This window comes from Crotalus tigris, unplaced genomic scaffold, assembly GCF_016545835.1.
Source record: "Crotalus tigris isolate CLP2741 ecotype Arizona unplaced genomic scaffold, ASM1654583v1 scf7180000024437.13266115, whole genome shotgun sequence".
Taxonomy (NCBI): Eukaryota; Metazoa; Chordata; class Lepidosauria; order Squamata; family Viperidae; genus Crotalus; species Crotalus tigris.
The window spans coordinates 6,803,466-6,819,943 of NW_024100606.1; the positions used below are offsets into that span (position 1 = coordinate 6,803,466).

At 34.5% G+C, this 16,478-nt stretch overlaps 1 protein-coding gene across 3 annotated transcripts in view; it reads right to left on the reverse strand.

Annotated features, from left to right (window-relative positions):
* MAP3K3 (mitogen-activated protein kinase kinase kinase 3) overlaps positions 1 to 16,478 on the reverse strand; it is an 83,420-nt gene that overhangs the window by 27,413 nt on the left and 39,529 nt on the right. For all 3 annotated transcript variants that reach the window (XM_039331521.1, XM_039331522.1, XM_039331523.1), the window contains 8 exons: positions 15,004 to 15,077; positions 14,591 to 14,658; positions 13,711 to 13,803; positions 12,451 to 12,642; positions 9,154 to 9,302; positions 4,488 to 4,619; positions 3,994 to 4,123; positions 1,596 to 1,773 (listed from right to left, as the gene is read on the reverse strand). In XM_039331521.1, the coding sequence (XP_039187455.1) occupies positions 1,596 to 1,773; positions 3,994 to 4,123; positions 4,488 to 4,619; positions 9,154 to 9,302; positions 12,451 to 12,642; positions 13,711 to 13,803; positions 14,591 to 14,658; positions 15,004 to 15,077 (1,016 nt within the window). The remainder of the gene's footprint in view (positions 1 to 1,595; positions 1,774 to 3,993; positions 4,124 to 4,487; positions 4,620 to 9,153; positions 9,303 to 12,450; positions 12,643 to 13,710; positions 13,804 to 14,590; positions 14,659 to 15,003; positions 15,078 to 16,478) is intronic.

Consider the following 16,478-nt stretch of genomic DNA (forward strand, 5'->3'; position numbering starts at 1 on the left):
GAAAAGTATGAACACAGCCCCAAAATGCAAGCCTTCTTGAAGAAATTTTATGAATGAAGCATTCTAGCACAGATCAATAAAAGCAATTTATGTTTTAAATTACTTTATCTTAAAAAAATAACCTTAAAAAGATGCTGTAAACAAATGCTACTCAATAGTACAAATACATATATGACTGCACATTCTTATAAAGCTATTTTTTTAACTTATTCTTTGTCAAAAGAACTTCTCAAAACCATGAGAAAAACTACTGCTCAAGAAAAAACTAATATAATTTTATTAAAATCATACCAAAATTTACATATTTCTGTAAAAATATGACCCATAGCACAGCACATTGCATAGCTAATCTTTTTAGATTAGTGGAAATATTAGATCTTTGAATGTTGGTATTTACTTTAATGTATTAGGACCCACTATGTCTTAATCCCTGACTGAAAAAAAAAGTTAATTAGAGCTTCTTTATTATCCTGCAGTTGCAGATGCTTATGATAATGACAAGCTTGTGTGCCCTGTTTGATCAGTGAATACAGAAACTGTATTTCAACACATCACAATTTAGGTTATATTGAAGTATTTTAAAGCAGCTGTCCCCAATCAATTGAAACCAACAGAGGAAATGCACACAGTTAATGCTAAAAAGCTTGCAGGCTTTTTATATAAAAAAATACAGTTTATGATGGGCAACCTGTGATTGAATGTAGTCTTATTTCTTTTTGGCAGCCCTCACTGATAAGATTGCCACATTTCTAGATCTTTGCTTTTCTTCTTAAGCCTGTTATATTTAATAAACCAATTTTACTTATCATCACCAGTTTGATTCCCTGAAATAGTCAATTGTTATGACTTATCTATCTGTGCAATTATCATATCACCACCATGCTCCTTACTGCTCCTAAAGGCTGGTTTATTAAAACATGGTCCGTTCTGCTTATTTAGTGTAGGATCCTTTCTGCTTGGATACTGAGGAAACAAGAAGCAAATATTCATGTCCACCTCTGCAACTCCATGACACATTTATTATTTAGAGATTTTGTAAAGTACTTGGAAGACCCTAGCCAAGAGTTGTTGTTGTTGTTGCTGTTTTAATATCTCTCCTTTTTATCTGGTAGGGATATAGAAGATTCTTGTTTCAAAAGTAACCATCCAGAAAAAGCTTTGATAAGGTAATAAGCTTTAGTGACAAAAAAAGTCAAGTTTAAATTCGGCAATTATACTGAAGGTTATGGCAACTCTCATTAACAGCTCCTCTTCTAATAATAAGCTGATTGAGCACTGACAGAATAGCTACTGCAGAACCAGAGGAAGGAAGAGAGACATCAGCATGCTTGGATGACTTCTGAGCTATTACAAAAGAAAGCAAAGTTGTGCAGAAAACCAGACCAATATCCAGGAACACAGAGCATTGAACAGCAGTGGGGAAAGGGGGACGGAAAAAGGTGAGAAGGGAAAAATAAATTAGCCTGTTGAATCCATTATAGTTTACAGAAAAAAGGTTAATGAAATGCCAACTGGTTCAGAATACTGTGGCAGAAAGTTCTTTTTCTAGAAAATAATCCTTTATATTAAGCAAGCAGCACAAAGCTATTTCTCACCAGATGTCAGCTTTTCTTCCATAGCCCTCTCCACTGATCACTTCTGGACTCATCCAATAAGGGGTGCCAGTGACAGAGCGGATGCCAGTCCCAGACATGCAGATTGTCTGTAGTCGCTTGCTAGCCCCAAAATCTCCAAGCTTCACATTGCCCACAGAATCTCGAAGAATATTGGCTCCTGAGTTGAAGTGGGTGTAGAGATGGAGAAAAATAAAAGAAATATAAGCTGCTCAAGTATACAACTCAAAGTATAGATTTATAAGCCTTCACAGCTAGAACCCAGTTTAAAATTACTTGAGTTCCATACGAATTATCTTGTCACTGCAGCCACCTTGCATTGTTAAATTCTAAAGATGAAGATGCTTCTTTTTAGAGATATATCCAAACCATCATTTTCTCAGTCCGTTACTCTATGACCCACAGCACATTACACTGCATAACCACTCTTTTTAAATTAGTGGAAATATTTGATCCTTGAATGCTGGTGTTTACTGTAACAAAATGTCTTTCAGAAGATTGAACTTAGCTATTCATAAAATAGCTGCAGTGACTACTGTAGCCAGTCCCAAAACACTAAAGAAAGCTGATGAGATGTTCTCTACCATATTCTTTAGACCACTTTCCCTTTTTCCTCATGCTCCTTGCCAATGCACCAGCTTGATTTTGTCCTTTTTTTTCCAGACTGCAAATGTCAACCATTTTTATTTTCCAACTGTAAGTATGGTCCTATCTTCTAAAAAAAATTAAAATGTCAGATGAGTAATATACCAAGAGAGTTACTTGTTACACTTTAAAGCTGACATTTTTTAATATCCCCAAATCTAGTTGGAGACTGAAGCATGAAAAATAATGCCTCTTAGCTAGTTAAAGATTGTATGGTTAAGTGGGCACAAAATTTTGATGAACCAATTTTATTAGATACTTGGGAGATTATTTGGGTGAGGAATGTTAAATTCACGCAAGCCCAAAACTTACGGGAAAATTTTTATAAAATGTTTTATAGATGGCACCTTGATCCACAAAAAATGTCTCGTATGTATCCTAACCTGCAGCCTAAATGTTGGAGATGTGGTTGCTCAGATGCTACTTATTATCATATTTGGTGGTCACGTAAAAGTATTAAAGCTTTTTGGATTAAGATATGGTGGAATATTCAAAGAATTTTTAAAAGAAGGATAAAATTTACTCCACAATTGTTTTTGTTAGGTATTGTTTCTGATTGTGATGATAAAGAGATTATTTTAATGTTAAATTTAATTACTGCGGCTAGGTTGTTAATAGGGCAATATTGGAAGAAGGAATTTTTGCCTACTTTGCAAGAATGGTTTTTTAAAGTTTCCTACTTAGCGGAAATGGCAAAAATTTCGGCTTTCTTGAAAGATCAATCGCAAGAGAAGTATCTTTCGGTGTGGAAAAGATGGATAAATTTTATACAATATAAGTATGATATAAGAAAATATTATCTAGCTTTTGAATAATTTATATAAGTTTAAGATATTATTTAGAAGTGTAATTGTTATTATTCTTTAATTTTTTATTTATTTATTTATTTATTTATTTTCTCTTTTGTTTTTCCTCTTTTTGTTTTTTATATATAATGGAGTTAAAGTATTTTACAATTTATTTATTGAGTGTAATTATATTTGCTTAAGGTTTATTTGGGTTTAAAACTTTTTTTCTTTTAAGATCTAGTTAAGCCTGTATTCAGCTCTGGGGAGAATGGGGGAGGATCTTGGGGTGGGTTGGAAGGGATTGGGGAAGGGGTTTTTATTGTAAAATTTTAAATTTTTTTTAATAAAAAATAAAAAAAAATAATGCCTCTTGTAGTTTTCCCAGTGAAAATAATATGTTATGCTATTATTTGCCCTATAGATACTATTCACTGCAAACTATTCTTCTGGAAACAAAGAACAGCGACTGCGTAAAGAGGGGAGGGTTTTGACTAATAAAGGTACAAGAGGAAAAGATAAGTTTCATTCCTTATTGCATTCATAATATAACATGTTCTATATCCTGATCCTGTCACCACTCTTGCACTGTTTCTTGAGCTACTCAATATGTCTTCAATTTGTCATTTCTCAATGTGATTATAATACTGCAGAATATATAGTGGCTGTTTTCCTTATAAGTAAAACCAAGTTATTTTGTAATGCCAATTCATGACTTTTTGAGTATACCAGCAAATACATTTGGGAGAATTACATGCACATAAATTCAATAGCATCTAATATATTGTTAATAGTATTTGTTCAACTATTGAATAGTATTATGATATTGATACTAATGCCATCTTGAAAAAAATATAGCCAATACTTATTTCCTGTCCTTTATGGCATAAATAAGCATAATAGAACATATAGAACGTATGAAGCCATGTAGATTTATGTGGATCTTTTACCTTTTATATCTCTGTGTACAATCATGTTGCTGTGAAGATAACAGACTCCTTCAAGAATCTGCCGAGTGTATTTTCGAGTCACATTTTCCGTTAGTGCACCATAGGCTTTCAGCTGATCTTTGACAGAACCCTTCACAGGAAAAGCAGGAAAGATATATATATTTACATACTGTATTTGTGCCTCCAAGTCATTTTTGATTCCTAGTGACTGTGTGGATAAGTTCATCTAGTGCTCTTAGCAAGATTTTTGGCTGTGGTTTGCTATTGCCTTTTTCTCAGAACAGAGAATGATTGGCCTAAAGTCACCCAGTTGGTTTTGAGCATAAGGCAGAACTAGAACTTAGTATTTCCAGGTTTCTAGCCAGGTGCCTTTAATCATTACACAAAACTGGCTAATGAAGTTGAAAGGAATTAAAAAAGTAAATAACTCTGTATCCTACGGAGATCTGAGATGGATTACAACCACTTTTCTGAAGAATCCATAGAACTCTTACCCCTGGCATGTACTCCATGAAAATGCTCAGGGTTTTTTCTGCTCGGTCTCTTAGACATCCATAATATTGAACAATCCGCTCGTGCTGAAGGTTCTTCAGTAGCTGAATCTCACATTCCAACGCACTCACTTCCTGCAGGAATAAGAATTGCCAGATTACCTTGAGAAAGACATAGGACAGCAATCGCCACATAAATGTCACTTTTTAGTGGAGGTAAAATTTAGGCAATCTGAACCTAATAAATTATGGCATCATCAGACTTCTCTCCACTCCTACACATTTGAAATTAAATACAGTAATATTGCTATTTTTAAAAAGGACAATTAACTGACATATCTGACATGAAATCTTAAGTCCTATTCTACAAAGAGAGTAGTCTAAAATATAATGCAAAAGTGGTAATTTTTAGGTAGTTGCTGAAACATTGAACTTTGCATACTAATTTATGTATGGCATAAGATGTTATTCATCTATTCCCGTGCTGATTCATTTCTACTAGTAATGCAGCCATTAATGCTATCCAATTGTTAAACTACATGGAATTTTCAGTCAATCAATTAAGCCTGCAATTTCACAAAATATAATTTTTCACTGTTATGCAAATGTGTTATAGCTGGTATTTTAGAAACAGCGGGCAATAATGAGTAGACATGTATATATGTGACACACAGAGGCTGGAATACTTTTGTTGCAATGGTGTTTGCTGTCTTCAGATTCTATCAAGCCTTCTAGTAAAAAAGTTACAACTAAATTACTTCTTTGCGGATAACTTTTCATTTTAAAAACGGGGAACATTACATTCTAATGAAAGTTTATACTAGGGATAATAGTAGACATTAACAATATCACTATAATATACTTAAAGAAATTAGGAATTCTAAGAATTCATTTTAGAAATACCCTAAACTTCAGGAGAATTTTGTGTCACTTCCTCCTCTTAACTTTTTTTTTTATTTTGTGTTTTATCTCTCTTTGAAACTTAACAAAGTTGAATAAAAAAAGTAAAATCTTTAAGACATAATGGTAATGTTTGCACCTTACTGAAAACAGTGATTAGATCTTAATAAATCAGAACGTTATCAGATACATGCAAACTTTTCTCTCCTGTTTTGCTGCCATTTCTATATGAGTCTAGAATGCATTGTGCCCAAATAAAGGGTTTATAACCACACACTTTATCTTAAAGATAGAATACGATGCTGGCTTCTCTGGATACAATAAATTATAATCCTAGATCTCAACATGTTTACATTGGTTAGATGTTTGACAGAAAGAATGATGTAAAAAAACCACCCTGCCACTTATTATATGGATGGCACACATATTTGATTTATAATAAAAAAGTAGATCAGGCTTTCAAATCCCATATCTTAAGAACTGCCTTATTGCGTGTCTGGAAGAAGTACTATTATAGGTTAAATTATAAAATACCAATTTGGGGGATTCCTGGACACGCGATAGAAGGGGTATCTAGGGGTGTGAATTTGGATAGGATCTCTTATAAGGAATTATTTTGATTGGTAGGGAATGATTGGCAATTAAAATCTTTAGTTGAGCTAAAGCAAGAAAATATTATTTATTTTATTTATTTATGAGACTTATATACCGCTTTAAGTGCAAGCACTCTCTAAGCGGTGTACACCAGTAAGCAATGTATATATATATTTACATTGCCCCCAACAATCTGGGTCCTCATTTTACCTACCCCGGAAGGATGGAAGGCTGAGTCAACCTTGAGCCGGTGAGATTTGAACCGCTGACCTGCTGAACACAGTCAGCTAAAGTACTGCACTCTAACTGCTGCGCCACCTTGGCTCTTTTAAATATTATACAGTTTTGGTTTCAGTATAATCAATTAGTGGTTAGGTGGAGTTTAGATCAAAAGGTTGGTATTACTTTAGGGGATGAGAATTTGGTTAAAACAGATTAAAGATCAAAATCGGGCCCATATAAAGAGAATTTATAATGTTTTAATAGAATTGGATTCTGAAATGGATCTAATTAAAGATTGTATGGTAAAATGGGCTCAAAATATTCAGGAACCGATCCCGTTGGATACATGGGAGATAATTTGGGTTAGAAATGTAAAATTTATACGGGCTCAAAATTTAAGAGAAAATTTTTATAAAATGTTTTACAGGTGGCATTTGGATCCGAGAAAGCTGTCTTGTATGTATTCTAATTTACAGCCCAAATGTTGGAGATGTGGTAGCTTGGATGCAACCTATTTTCATATTTGGTGGACTTGTAGAAATATAAAAGCTTTTTGGATTAAAATTTGGTGGAACATTCAAAAGATTTTTAAAAGAAAGATAAAGTTTACCCCTCAATTATTTTTGTTGGGTATTATTGTAGATTTTGATGTTAAAAAAACTAATTTGATGTTGAACTTAATAACAGTAGCAAGGTTATTGGTAGGGCAATATCGGAAGAAAGAGTCTTTGCCTACTATAGAAGAATGGACGTTTAAGGTGTCAAATTTAGCAGAAATGGCAAAAATTTCTGCCTATTTGAAGGATCATACACAAGAAAGATATATTTCGGTTTGGAGAAGATGGATAGATTATATTCAGAATAAATATGGGATTAAAAAGTTTAATCTAGTTTATGAGTAAATTTTAGATTAGTACTGATAGTATAATAACTCATTTTAGATTTGGTATTACTATGGCTTAATTAACATTGACTTGTTTATATTATTCTTTTTAATTTGCTTATATTTATCTTAAATGAGAGTTAAAGTATTTTATGGATTTGGTTACTTATATAGTTGGGTAATGTTAATTAGAATTTGATTACTAATTTGTAACCCTGTACTCAGCTCTGGGAAGTGGGGGGAGGGTTAGGGCTGGATGGGTTTTGGATATTGTATACTGTATAAAACTTTTTAATAAAAAAAAAACCCTGTCTATAGCTATGCTATTCAGCAAGGTTGCTTTGAATAAATAAATAAATAAAGCAAAGAAAATAGATCTACAAAAGATAAAAACATTATTTAATTATTTTTGTGGAGACTGCTCAGTCATCATCAAAGCATGGATTAAAACCTACAACAAATTGTGTCTGTCATTGGTTTACATATTTACAGTTCAAGAGAAGATTAAATTAGATTTAAACATTATGGATTTGCCTTTGCAAAAAAGTGAATTGGAAACTTTACTATGTAGTAATGATGAACACATTATTGCTAAGATTTATAAACTGTTATTGACTTTGGAGAATGCCTACGTGAAACATTGTATAATCGAATGGGCAATTTTTTTATATAATATAATGCTTGACCAATGGGAAAATAGTGGACAAAGGGTTTAAAATTTACATTAAATTATAATTTAAAAGATTTTTTTAAATAAAATGATGTACCATTGGTATTAACACCGAATAAATTGTCAAAAATGTATATAGGTATTTCAAATGTAAATGTAAAGAAGGAACTTTTTACCGTTTATGGTGGGTCTGAGACAAAGCAAAGAAATATTGGAGTAGGATTCATGTCTTAATACTTAAAGTAAACATAAAGTAAAGCCGGAGATTCTTCTCTTAAGCTTAATGGACAAAGATCTTGAAAAAAAAATGGAACTTTAACATTATAGATGCTGACAGCAGAATGCACAAAAATGGAAAGATACTTTGATTCCTACAATGGAGGACTGGCTGCAAAAGCTGATGGAGTTAGCAAAGATGGCTAAATTGATTGCTTTAATTGAAGAAAAGAATACAGCTAACTTTGTTTGCACTTGGAAATGACTTCTACTTTGTCCTTGAGGTGGAAAAAAAATGAAACTTTGACTTTTAGTTTTGCTGATTAGACAGGTTATAGAAATGGCTAGTATATATTACTATGTAAAAGTAAAAAATTGAGGCTATATGTTATCTTAATGTACTGCATTAAAAAGATTTGTAAGTTAATGCTTTTTTTACTTTTTTCCCCTTTTACCCTAGACTTCCCATTCCTCTTCCTTTTTTCTTCCTTTACTTTCCCATTATTTTAATTTTTTTTGTATTTTATATTTTGATAACAAATAAAAAATTTAAAAGGAAAAAAAATACAAATGTCCTTACACTTTGTATTGCATTTGTTTTCTAAGCAAATTGTTATCTTGTCCCTATCTCTCTAACCATAGGAGGCCAGGAGTTAGAAGACTAGCTACAAGTCAACATGCAGCGGGACTTAAAGTTTGTGAACCCTTTTTAATTTTAAACCCCCCCCCCAAATAGGCAGCTTTGGATAATTTGCCTCAATAAATACATGAAGAAATATCATGCTTTGGGTTCATTTGTTTAATTGGGTTCTCTTTTATCTCATTTTAGCCCTTGGATGGCTCATAAGTTGAGTTTTAGTTCATATTTATGCAGAAAAAAATCAGAAAGAGTTCACAAACTCTTAAGCACCACTGTAGCATTGTTTTTATCCTGCTCTCAATGCATCAGTAAGTATAAGGAGAAAACAGGACTAAATACCATTGCTAAGAGAGGCAGACAGGAGAACAACTAAGAAGCCAGTAATTCCAACAAGAAATTCAATTTAAAAAATGCTAAGTAAATGACTCAATTATGCCACGAGTAAGTGTACCCTTGTGTCGCAAAGTTTGCCATTATAAATCAGGAAAGTGGAAAGTGAAAAATACAGAGGTATTTTAGTATCAGTGTTTAACCATGGAAATACCTTGCTTGTTTCGGGACTGTCTGGGTCAAACTGGACCTGTTTAGCTGCAAGTTCTCTGCCTGTATCTACATCATAGCACAAGTATACCCGACCAAAGGCACCTTGTCCTAAGAGCTTCCCTCGTCGCCAGTTGACTGGAGCACTTGGAGCTGTCAAATACAAGTCATTTTCCATTTATAATTCCATCCTAACACTGGCATCAACACTACTGATTTATATCAGATAATTTAATTGCTAAAGCAGTAAGAAAGGTAAAAATGTTTCCCATATGTAAATTACAAGAGTTTAATATCTCAGCTGAAAACTGTAACATGACTTAAAATAATGCTGCAGTTAATTAATTCTTGCTACTGCCCAGGAACAGTCACATCAGTATTTCATCCATTTGCTATTCCAACATCCCCAAAAAGCAGCTAGACCATATCAAAGATGATCTTTCTTGGCACTCTTATTAATGACTCCCAGTAGCCTTACAGAAGCTTCCAGGGTAGGCTAAGCTGCCATTCTTGATTGCTTAGCTCTAGGAAAAAAGAGGAAAATTCTGATCTTAATTATGAGCAAGAAAGCATCCATATAGGTAAATTTCCAGAATTTTCCCTTGGAAATAATTGAAAGTTTGTAAACTACTGAAATCTGAAATCAAATTTAAATGCTCACATAAATAATTGTGCAATTTATTTAACCTTATTGAAATCTAGCACATTAAACAATAATTGCAACTGAATTCCCAATATACTGAAGAACAATCCTCACTGTCCCTAGACAGTAACTGCAAAATGGGAATTATAATCCACCACATTTGGAAGACATCAGATTGAGGTTAAATTATTTTATAAGTTATAAATAATAGTTTATTACAAAAAAATTGCCCTGTCTAATATAATTCATGTAATTTACAAATCATGTTGGTATAGGACTGCAGTTCTCAAATGCTTTGCAGAGTACATCTATACAGCTGCTCAATAACATATTGTTCAATGACCTTAATATGTCTGTATGCCTGCAGCTTCACCTGTGTAAGCAAAGGAGAAATAGCATGCTATATAAACAATGTTGAAATATACTGGCTCACAAGCTAATCATGTTCTTTAAAATGTTAATCTAACCCATAAAGCTCTCAACTTTTTTTCCCCATTCACTTTACACCAGTTTTGCTTTTTTCCTATTTGATCCCAATGCTGCCTGAATGGAAACTGTAACCTTGAATATTCTGGCTTTATCTTGTTCTTCTTACTGCAGTGCTAAAGTGTATTCCACTTTTTTACTGTTATGATTCTGTTTTCTCTAATCTTCTCCATTGCTTTGTAAAGTGTCAAACATATCTGAAAGCCTTTGAAGCTTCTAGAATAAATAACTGAAAGAACAACAGAAAAGAAAAAAAGAACTACACAAGAAAGCAATCCTGCTTGATTATGGCCTGTTTTTTCTCATGGGGTTTTCACAGTTGAGAAAGGAGGATAAAAAATATAATTCTAATCATTTATGCAGCGGAAAAGAAAAATAAACAGAAAATAAAAAAGAAAATAAGCACTTGTGGCCTTTATTGCCTACTACAAGGCCTTCAATGAAGTCTTTGTTCCCTCTTTTTCAATTTCTTGATACTAACAATGACTAAAAGTTGTCCTTGATTTACAGCTATTCATTTAGCAACTGCTCTAATTTACACCAGCAGTGAAAAAAAGTGACAACAGTTCCTCACACTTACAACCGTTGCAGCATCCCCATGGCCATGAGATCAAAATTCAGACACTTCAAAACTGGCAGGTATTTATGATGGTTGCAGCATCCCAGGGTCATGCTATTACCATTTGAGACTTTCCCAGCCAGCTTCTGATAAGCAAAGTCAATAGGGAAAGCTGGATTCACTTAACAACCGTATGATTCACTTAACAACTGCAATGTTTTGCTTAGCCACTATGCCAAAAATAGTTGCAAAATAGGGCATGACTCATTTAGTAAATGGAAATTCTGGCCCTAACTGTGGTCTTAAGTCTAGAATAGGATAGGATAGGATATAGCAGGAGTCCCCAACTGGGCCGCATAAGTGGTGGGCTGGTGCGGGTGCACGCAGCCCCACTCTTGTGAGCGGTGGGCACTGGTGCTCACACCCCACTTGCACTAGTGGCGGCACCCACAGCCCATTCGCACAAGCACCAGTGCTCTCAGCCCATTCGCGTGACGGGCACCGGTCCTTGCAGCCTCATTCACATGGGCAGCGTGCGCACATGCCTGTCTCTCACACAAAACCATAATTTCCCCCCCTTCTCCCCTCATGCTGGCTGCCAACCCGGAAAGGTTGGGAACTCTGGAGTATAGGGTAGGGTAGGGTAGGGTAGGATAAGAAGGATAATAATAATATTACAGTCATACAACATGGATATGTGATGTGATGTGTGTATTTAGACTTAAGACAGCACTGTAGGAATTAGGTGTTCAACAGAGAGATGGCACAAGGGAAAAAACTGTCCCTGTGTCTAAGTGTTTTAGCATACAATGCCCTGTAGTAACCGGTTCATCTGTAATGTTCTCACCTTGCTGGGATCCACATTTGATGGCAAGACTAGGAGCCATTTAAAGTTTCTTCACTGTTACCATAATTATCAGTAAATATTTCAGCAACAGTGTTTTGTTTTTGTATCTTTGTTGCATAGAATTTAAAGAATATTTACTGAATTTTAATTTAATTTTACCTGATAGTTTCTGCATTGATGTACTGGCCAGCCTAGGGATTTACATTTACTATTTTTTCTGATTTGCTACAGGATTATTTTTATGCAATTCTTTGAATACTTACCTGAAAGTAAATTATTCAGAGGGTCTTGTTTTGAGAGGCATAAGATTTTATTGAAAGCACAAAATAAGCGAATTTTGGCAAATGTTCTATTTTATTTAGAAGTCCTTATATTTTTTTATCCTAGCCACTCAAAACCCCTTCCCACCCTGGAATATGGTTGAAATAAACTCCCCATTCTCAATCTACAGAACACACATATACAAAGTGTATATTTTTAATGAATACAGCAAAAGAAAAAAACACTTCACACAAATGTTGCTTTTCCAATCATGCGAAATTTCCCCTGTGAAAGTTCAAAAAAAGAGGAATTCCATATTTTTCTCCAGACTTTGTACCTCTAGAGCAGTTGCTGTTATGAATTTTATTCCCCCTGTTAAAAAGTCGATCTATTAATGCAAGCAACACAGCATTCTGTGGTAATCCTAATGGTTCAATAATGCCAAATATTTTCTATCGTCCGTTTTGAAATTAGTAAATTCCTGTATCTGGAAGCATCAACTTACATTTAGTTGGGATGTTTCTCTCCTGCACAGTGAGGGTATTCTCACTTTCAGCACTCCACATACGTCCACAGGGGTCTAGATACTGCACCGTCAGACCAAGGTTCTCCCCATTGGTACTTAAGGAACGGCTTGATGGTACTAGTGTAAAGAGGTTGCCCTGTTGCCGCCGAATGCGGGGAAATGTCCTCCGGCCTGAAGAGTTAACAACCACCATGAAAACAAGCTAAATACTCCACTCAAAAGACTTAATACAACAAAACAGGAGTGGGGTTAACATTTTGGAAGTTCAATGAAACACCGAGCTTTTGGAACACTGAACACTGAATAGAACACTGAATAGAACACTGAATTTTTGGAAGTTCAATGAAATATACAAAAAATCAAGTGTAATTATTTGCTATGCAAAGGAAGAATAAAAATGAACACACACTGAACAATTCTACCTTAAGAGTGTGCAGACTAATCTTGTATTAACAATGTGCCATATGTACTGGCAGATGTAGGAGAGGAAAACCGAAGTCTTTTTGCTGTTAAAAATGGGTTTCCTTACAAAATCATCTAGGAATCAGTTTTAATTGCACAATAAATTATGAATATAAGCACTCTTTTATAGATAACAAAAAGATGTTGCTTATAAGGTATTGCATTCATCCTCTTAAAACCCTGGAATAGTCAGGAGTTCCACGTCTCAAATGAATACAGTCCTCCTTTCCTACACATCCTCTTCACGACCTGTTTTCCTTGTTACCTTCTGGGAGGAGGCTTCATGGTATCTGTAGCAGAACATCCAGATTCAGCCATAGTTTCATTCCATGAAACCTTGTGAACTCTCAAGCTTCCTCCTTCCGTTATATATTCAAGATGGACAGTATTTAATATTTATTTGCTACGTATATGTAGGGGTGTGGGTCTATACATATGTTGTTCACAGTATGTTTAGGTGTGTGTCATGTATGTGTTTCACTTTGAGAGCGGGCAACTAAATTTCATTTTTGATGTGTGCTGTTGTGCCCACAGAAAAAAAATGACAATAAAGGTTATCTTATCTTTTTGAATAAGTGTACTGCAGTAAAACAAGGAGACAAAGTTGTTTTATTGTTATATTTTTCCCTGCTGCCTCCTCCTCCTCCTATTTTCAAGCTATTTAAAAAAGGATGAGGGAAGAAAAGGGGTTGGCAAGTGTGAAGCAGAAAGCTTTTATAGAGAATGTTGTGAAGTAGTAACCTTATTGTTAAAATTAAAAAGAGATTGCACACCCACCATCATTATAATCTTTGTACTGCATAGAGACATGGTAACGCCGAGGGTATGTTCCTCCTTTCTCAGGTTTATCAAAGATTTGATTCTCACGATCTACAAGAAGCAAAAATGTTACCCTATCAAACATGCATATACAGAGACCCTTTCAGAAAAATATATTTTGCCACAGGTGGTAGGAAGGGAAAAAAAGAGAAATCATTAACTTCACCATGGGAAGACTTCCAATGTAGATCCATGGGAGGTGACGTGAGAGACTTGGCACTGGGGAGTTCAGGCTTCACACATCTGTCTGTCTGTGTGTGTGTCTGTCTGTCTGTCTGTCTAAGCGGTGAACATATTCCTTCCTCCTCCTTTTTTCTCCACAACAATCCTGTGAGGTGGGTTGAGCTCAGAGAGTGACTGGCTCATAGTCACCTACCTGGCTTTCAGGGTTAAAGGGGACTTGAACTCAAGGTCAGAATAAACAGAATAGCAGAGTTGGACAAGGGTCTTGGAGGTCTTCTAGTCTAACCCCCTACTCATACAGGAGACCCTGTAACATTTCAGACAAGTGGCTGTCCAATCTCTTCTTAAAGACCTCCCTTAAAAAAAAAAACTTAAAAGGTTTCTCACTTTTTAGCCTGATGTTTTAACCTCTAGATCAAAATGGTTCTTAACCACTAAATTCAAACTGTTATAACAAAAAATAAATCAGAAGTACAGACATGATTTAATTTTTCAGCTATCTCTATTGCCCAGAAGACAGGTGATTGTTAACATCACTACATATTTAAACATTTTTGTTTAGATAAAAATAAATGCAGTAAACATGCAAGTGAAATATGAAAATCCTCTAGTTTCTTTTATTTGCCAACAGCTATTTGTGTAGAAAACATCTCACCTGAGAAATCTTGCCTATTATCTGGAAAGCTCTGGGCTCTGGACATGCAGGATTTTCGGAATGAAAGGCTATTTTGAAAAAGTGGAATAGAAGAACACAATGTTACATGTTATAATGGCATGACTTCCAAAGTATTCTGTGTGTGTGATGTTCTTGTTACATTTTACATTTTTTTAATGATGCAGATAAAAATATATAAAATTATTGTGTTATTGTGTAAGAAAATAAACACAAGAATTCAAAGGTCTGCCTATGACATGTTTGTTTATTATGTTCTATCTTATTTCCCCCTCTATATTTTCAGCCTAACTATATAGGCAAAATAGTTAAATATTAATATTTTAGTATTTAAAATAATGGAGAAAAGTTGAAACTACTACAGAATTCCTATCAATAGTTCTTGCTGTCAATACCTTTCTCCTGACTGGCTCAAGGACTGATAACTACCAGATAGGGAATTTTCAGCACTGCTTAAGGGATCCAACATCTAGAACAGAAGATTATATATAGTTAAGTTAAATTTAGCCTACAGCTGAAAGGATAGAATACAAAATTGAATTCAGAGATTTAAGTTAATTTCATTAAAACTGACAAAGATTAACTATTTGAGACTTTTTTAGAATCAGGCTTGTGCTCAATTGATAGTATTTCCATCTATTATATTAATGGAAATATCACCATAAGAAAAACTATACCTTGTAAGTAGCAACCATTTTCATACTCAAGTCAAATGTGGTTTTTTTTTGGGGGGGGCACACTTATGCATGTCCACTTTCTCATTCATTTCTTCTACATATACACATTTTTCCAGTCAATGGTGCTAAGAGAAAGGAAGAGGAGTAGGAGTAGGTTTCTTCTTCCCTACTAACATCTTGCACAGAAGTACTGAATTGATGGGAAGAAGAAAAGAGACTTGTGGTTTACCTTGTCTCTCAACAAACTTGAAGTAATGTATCTCCTAGCAATGGGAGAGAAGTTCTCTCATAACAATGCTATGTAATATTATTAGGTTCTAAATGACAGTGGACCTCAGAAACCTAGAGATTTCCTTCTTCCTGATAGCAGTGCAGTCCATCCCTTCCAAGCAGATAACTAAATCTTAATTTGGGAACCCAACAATTTTTGGCATGTCCAGAGGGATGAAGGTAGTCCTGAATTTTGCTATCAAATATAGAGTGATTTTTTTCCCCCCATTATAGGTAATTGTGAAAACTATATTGACTCTTACCTCTAACTGATAATGCTAATCAGTTGGCTTAAAGGGAAAATGGAAGAAACTGGGGCTTGGCAGGACCTTCCTAATGATACATGAATTTCCTAGTTGTATATAACCAATGCCGCCCCCCACTTGCAATATACAAATGGTCCCCAGCATGTCAACATTTCTATGAGAAAGAATCAATTCCTGAAGCTAACATTAAAGCATAACGTTCAAAAAAGTTAATTCTATAAAATGCAGGTTTACACATACAAACATATATACATATGAAAATATTTGGGCATGGGCTGTAGCTCACTAGTAAGACATGCAGAAGGTCCCATGTTTGAAATCTGGCATCATCACCTAAGACAGTGTTTGTTCCGAAGCCCAAGGCTTCCTAAAGATTTGACTGTAGTTTCCAAATACTTTCCAAAGTTGATGCTGAATTATAATTGTGACTGTAACAGAATGGGGAAATAGTAAATATCCAGGACATAGTTACCTTAATTGCATTTAAGTAACCAAATCCAATCTAATTTTAGTCCAAATTCAATCCACTTTTTGGAGTGAATGATTCCCAACACACTACCAAATGTCAAATGTAGCCATTGGTATAAAGAGATACATCCTTGATGCAAAGTAAGAAAAACTCAATTGATATTGAGAGAGCTGTTGCCAATTGGCATA